We start from the raw sequence: 6,339 nt of genomic DNA, 5'->3' as shown, positions 1-6,339 counted from the left end.
GGTATTCTTGAGTCATTTCTCCCAGAAAATGAAAGAAATTCAATAATCTATCCGGGCCATCCATTTTCAGTGTTTTATGGCCTTGGGAAGGTTCTCTTTTCCCCTAAAGACCAACTTCAGTCTCTTGTGTTGCCATATTTTTAGAGTAACCCCATCAAGACATGCTGAATTTGCATAAATGCCACCTTACACAATCTGCCAACTCATAAAGCATTTATTCCAATTCAAACTGGCTTGACCACAGAAAACCCTTGAAATACTCTTATTAGAGTGTTCACATGAAAACAGGCAGCAGACAGATTTCCAGCAGGCAAGGCCCTGACAGTGACAGCAGGCAGGGTGGAAACCACACACACGGTGCTATGGGCCAGTGTGATCTTCCTTAGTAACAAATGTAAACAGGACAGAATCTGTGATAAAGACTGACTGGAGATGTGCCAATCTTCATGTTTCCCTGATAACAATACCTCCTGAGGAACACTCAAAATTAAACAAGCATGCCCAAAGGACTTTAGCTAAACAATAGACCCTGACAAGGGCTGAAAAATTAAGTGTCAGACTGTGGAGGAGAGGAAGATAGAAACAAGGAGAAACAAAGTGATAATGGGTCTATTAGGTAACAGTGTAGAGCTCAGAGTTATTAAGAAATCATAGAAAATTTATGGGGTGAAAAGGCAGCTCTCCAATAATCACTCAAAGTACCCTTTGATGTAATACCCTGAGGTCCTGAGGGATTTTCCTTAGAACAATACTGTCTTTCTGTGCCATCAGTTTTATTTGAGAATAGTCAGCCCTGCTACTCCTAACAGATCATTTTTTACTAAGTTATTCACGGTCATTTATAAGAGCTTATCTTTCTTCTTCCAGAGTTCCAACGTGGCACTAATTATGTCTCGGTCTGCTCAGTGTTCACCTGTCTCTGATTATATTGATGCCCAACAGGTATCTAGTTACAATAAAAACACTGTGTCAAGCTTGCCTGCGTGAGCTGACTGCGAGATTTAATAACACATTTATAAACTTAAATTTCCTCAGGATTTGACTACTTTTCAACCTTTCCAAGTAAGAATGCTTTTCATTGTCCTCCCAAAGATACTAAAATAAAATCAACTCTAGGAATTGGGAGTGGCTTTGAAAGTGTGACCCATGAGCTTGGGGAGGGCTTCAGAATGAGCACAGGTAAGATCTTTAGTCATCAAGGTATTCACAGAAGATAGCCATCTTCTTAATCTAGCAAAGTGTCATTCCCCTCTGCTTCTAGGCTTACTTCGATTCAATTTTGTGACTTTTTCTTGGCCAGGAAGGTTAAATTTGTTTTTACTTCTTCAAGAGAATGGATTATAAATGTGGCAGAGACCTAGTAAAAGATTTTGCCATCAGAATATTGCAAGAACGACTTCTCAAGCACAACATTCAAGAGGATGCAGTATCTCTGCTCTACCATTCACAAAGGGATGTGTCTTCCTCTATACCCTAGCTCACTGTTCAGTGGTAACATGATAAAAAATGCTCATTCTTTGGAAGGTGATGAGTTATTTAAAGTCAAGTCTATTAATATGGCTATAAATCCTCTTATTTTCCAGCTGAGAGCTTCACCTCCTTGCAGGTTTCAAGTTCAATTTCATCTATGAGTCAATATCTAGAATCATGAGAATCAATCGCAGACAATAAACATGTCTACGAGGTAATGGGAGAGAAGAATCTCATATTGCTCCACGCACTGCTTAGTGCAAGGAACTGAGAAGATGGAAGTTTAGGATGCTATTTAAAGCCTTGATGCTAGTTATCATCACTATAAGACTAGCAAGAAGGGTGCCTGTCCGATGAGCCTCAAGGATCTCACATAGCTCATTTGGCTACTCACCGATGCTGATCAGGTACCAGGTGAGGGGGCCAGACCCGGGAACGGAAAGGCTGCTGTCCTAGCTGCCGTTGTAGGTCCGGTGGGATCTCAGCTGTAGGGTTGGTCATGGCCAGTGTATGTCTTTTGGACCTATTTGCCAAGTACCTGCAACAAGCAGGAGCACATTTCATAGTAAAAAAGACAGACAGGGATATTCCTCAGCAAGAAGCATTAGAAGTTAATCCAAAGCACTCAGAATGAAATAGTGTCAGAGCTCAAAAAGGGCTCGATGGCAAACAGATCCCTGGCTGGATGAAAGTGAAACATGTCCAACTGGCCAACAAAAGTTGGCTTACCACTGAAGTGGCTGAATTTGGGGCCTAAGAGTAGCCACTGAAGAGAAGAAAAAAGCAGATGTAGCTCACAAAGAGGGTTGATTTTCCTTACTTCAGTCCACTCAACAGAAGAATTTACTTTCTACTTGTTAATTTTATTCCTCTTTTCACTCCAAATTTCCAAAAATGTAAGTCAGAGAAAATGAGCCCTAAGGATTGTTCATAGAGATGAGCCAAGGGAGATATTCAGAAGGGTCCCACATGTCTCTGGACCCCACTGGCCTCTAGGTTTTGAGATTATCCTCACTACACGTCATGGAAAACAGATCCTTCCATTCTGGGATAGTAAATTCCCAAACCACCTCTTCCCTCATGCCTCCTGATTGTAACTCAATCATAGAGAAGACAAACTGATGTTGTTCCCAGGGAACGAACATTCTCTAGAGGATGAAGACATGAAACCACATGGCATGTTTAGAATTGTTTTTAAGGGGGGAAAAAAGGCAAGGCAAGAAAACAGAAATTTCAAAAGCTGAAGAGTTGACAAGCTGCTGACGTTTATTCTGCAGATCTTTCAGATCCACTTGGCCAATACCATTAATGAGATATTGGTCCCCCTTCGTTTGGTTGATGCCTTCCTACACCACTGCTGCTCTTCTTGGGCATGCATAAAAGAAGCATTATTCCTTTTCATTACCTCAAAACTAACGGGCTTTAAATGTTGGTCTAAAGAAGAAAGATGGTGGAGATGGAGGAAGTAAAGCCCAAGATAAAGAAGACAAAATGAAATACTGCTATCTAATTCAAGTAGGGAGGCAGTCAGTTTCCTAATTTCTCTACATGACACCAGCAGGGCCCATTTGCAACTTCATATACCCTGTTATCAGTAAACTATAGAAACAACGAAATCAAGAGGTAAAAAGGTTACCACCATTTTTCTTCTCTTGGCTAAGCTGTAGAAGGAGCTACCCCGCCTGCTACACCCATTCTCCACTCTTCCTTCCACATGGGATCAGCTTCTTCTGGAACAGCAGCTCTCATACAGACCGTACTGGCCAACCACCACCAGGTTCTTAAAAAGTGCTCTTGTTTCATTCTTAAACACTTTGCCCATTTACGTTAAAAGCAATTAACAGACTACAGAGTAATTAGTGGTATGTAAACTTTGCAGAGTAAGCCATTAGTGGTTTAATATCCATTTGATAAAGACACCCAAAGTTTCCCCAAGAGCCCATGAAAACCATTTTATTTCCATTTCCCTCAAGGGAAAAACATTATCTTGAAGAACACCTGTATTTCTGGGAAAATACATGCTGGATTCTGGTCAATCCCTCATCCCCAGAAAATAAGAATGACAACGCCCATGAGGGGCATGCATGGAGCTGAGGACCATGGCTAATGGAACTGAGGTAAAATGAACAGTACAGCATGCCTGATGGTCACTGCCGTTCTCTGTGAAAATAGGCATCGCTCAACAAGATTCTGCAAACCATGGATATTTGCATCTGTCCCTGGCCCGAATTCCATATTCTTTTTTCAATATCTCTTTGTTGGTACAAGGGGATGAAAGAAACATACAGCAAACAGTACAAGAGGTATTCATTCTCCTGGAAAGGAAGAGTCCATGCCAGAGGTCCATGGCCAGACTAGCTAGGATCACTGTCATCCCAAATCTCCAATTCCTTTTCAGTAAGCAGTTCTTGGCAGGTAGGAGCAGGCTTTGTGCCTTGGAATACTATCAGAGTTGCAATATGAAGGCAGAGGGGCAAGGAAGGAAGGAGGGAGGAGAGAAAAAGTTATTGCTGTCACTTAGGGGGCTTCCAATGGCGCTTACAGAAATGAAATTTTCTGGGTAGTCTTCTGTTACTTCCATGTGGGGAGGAATATGCCATCTGGCTTGAGCAAAGAGACCACACAAATGTTGAAGCTGCACTGTACCACCTCCTTGGGCAGAGGTGACCTTTCGTTGGTTGCAGGGGGAGTCTGCCCAAGGATGCTCTGCAAGCACTGCCAGATGCCACATTACCTCTGCACAGCTTCCTGATCTGGCTCCCCATCTGAGCTCTCCTCGTCCACAGGGGTAACTGCGGGCACTGCCTGGAAAGAGACAGAAAGGAACAGCTCAAGGTGGCGCTTTTGTAATAGCCCTTATTTTAGAAACTGGATGTGGGACAGGCCTTTCTCTTAATTTTCTTATTTACAAAACTTTTCCTAGGACCACTGGGCTACAAAGAACTTTCATATGCCTTTCTATTTTTCCATTTTTACCTTGCTCAGGTGATTTTTAATTTGGATTTCTTCCTCTGACTCATCTTCATTCATTCATTTATTCATCCAACAAATAGCTGAATGCCTACTATGTTCCAGGATAAAATATGAATAAACAGACACAGTTCTTGCACTCATTTTACAGTCTAGTGGACGACAGAGACAAGTAAACAGACAATTTCAAAAGAGCATGACCAAGTCCTCTAATGGGGCACTTGGGAATGGAGGAAGGCATCCTGGAGGAGGTGACACCTAACCTGAGACCTGAAGGATGAACAAGAGCTAGCCAAGAAAAGAGGGCAAGGGGTCACAAGTCTCTCAGGTTTCCAGGCTGAGAAAGAAAAGAAGGCCGGCAGGTATCTGAGGACCCGAAAACACAGAAGCTTGTTTATCTGGGATGTCTAGGAACGGATGTGTTATTATATAATAATGTTATTTCCAGAGGTTAGATGTATTTCACTCCAGAAATGCATAATGGTGTTTTAAAGGTACATTTTAATGCACAACATATAATTGTGCAGTTGCAATTCAATGCTTTAAAATAGCTGTCACCTACCAAAGTCTGTAAGTGAAATGAGCGCCACCACAGTGCATGCGTTACTGAGACTCTTCCCATCTGCTATGGCCTGGAATGCTGTGCATCCCTGATAGCTGCTTACAGCCTGGCAGCTCACATAATCACCATGCTTCAGGCACCAGAGCAAAAATCATACTTCAATTATTATAAAACAGCCTTTTTAATAGACAATTATGAAATGAAACGAACATTTTTTGGGGGAATAATTCCATTGTTTGAATGTTTCTAGGGTCTGCAGATCCCTTATTACAGTTCTATAAGGCTGGAGTAAACAGGGTTAGGCAGGAAGTGGCTACAGATGAGGCGGGAGAGGAATACTGTATCCAGTTCTCAATGGTCTTGCATACCATACTAAAAACTTTATTTTGAGGAAGGCAGTGGTGAACCAAAAGGATTTCTAGAAGGGACATGATGTTACAAGATTTATATTTTAGGAAGCTAGCTTAATTTAGCTGCGGTGTGAAAAGAGCTGGTGGTAGGCATGAGGAGACAAGGCTGGAAGCGAGGAGCTAGTTAGGGGGCCACTGTATTAATTCAGGCAAAGGATGGCAGTGGCCTAAGGAAAGGGCAGTGAAGATGCACAGAAATATGATGTTTACTTTACAGGCACTAGATAGCTAATTTGACATGGGGAATAAGGGAGAGGGGCGAGTTAAAAGATAAAATCTACATTCCTAGCTTGTGTAACCAGGAGAATGACAGTGCCATTCACTATCAGTCAGGAAGAGAAATGGGTTTCATAGAGCTATGATAAGTTCATTTTGGGGCATGCTGAATTAAAATTGTGAGTATTTATGGGATAACCAACAAAATCTGTGCAGTAGGCAGTCATCTATCTGTTTATCTATTGGGTCTTTGGAAACGTCATGACGCATGTTTGCAACAGATGGCGCTAGTTCATTTTTGGAAGTACTAGAGTCATTTGCATCTATGTTATTGCTATGTCATTTGACAGCTGACAGTTCTAGCTTCATTCTGAAAAAAATTGAGCGATTTGGTTGAGTTTTGGAGATTTTACAACAAGTTGAAGATGGAAGAAGACCAAATTCTGCATTTTCGCCATGTTTTACTGTTTTACTTCCATAAAGGGAAGAACGCGCGTCAAGCTTGTGAAAAGTTGTATAAAGTTGATGGTGACAATGTTCTACAAGAACGTCAGTACCAACAAGGGTTCACAAAATTCTGTGCTGGTGATTTTGATCTCAACGACGCTCCTCGGTTGATGACGACAAAATAAAGGCATTGATCGAGTCAAACCCACGTTACACGACACAAGAGATTGCAGAAACATTGAACATCCATCATTCAAGCGTTCA

General features: G+C 41.8%; 1 protein-coding gene across 2 annotated transcripts in view; it reads right to left on the bottom strand.

Annotated features, from left to right (window-relative positions):
- The window catches only part of SIK3 (SIK family kinase 3), a 281,901-nt gene that overhangs the window by 22,286 nt on the left and 253,276 nt on the right, over nt 1-6,339 (bottom strand). Inside the window, exons 13-14 of one of the 2 annotated variants that reach the window (XM_019647420.1) lie at nt 4,205-4,275; nt 1,865-2,008 (exon numbers count right to left, since the gene is read on the bottom strand). In XM_019647420.1, the coding sequence (XP_019502965.1) occupies nt 1,865-2,008; nt 4,205-4,275 (215 nt within the window). The remainder of the gene's footprint in view (nt 1-1,864; nt 2,009-4,204; nt 4,276-6,339) is intronic. The other variant, XM_019647421.1, reaches the window with a different exon arrangement.

Source organism: Hipposideros armiger, unplaced genomic scaffold (assembly GCF_001890085.2).
Source record: "Hipposideros armiger isolate ML-2016 unplaced genomic scaffold, ASM189008v1 scaffold_111, whole genome shotgun sequence".
Lineage (NCBI taxonomy): Eukaryota > Metazoa > Chordata > Mammalia > Chiroptera > Hipposideridae > Hipposideros > Hipposideros armiger.
The sequence above is the reverse complement of the archived record's forward strand: the minus strand, read 5'-3'. Positions and strand labels throughout refer to the sequence as shown.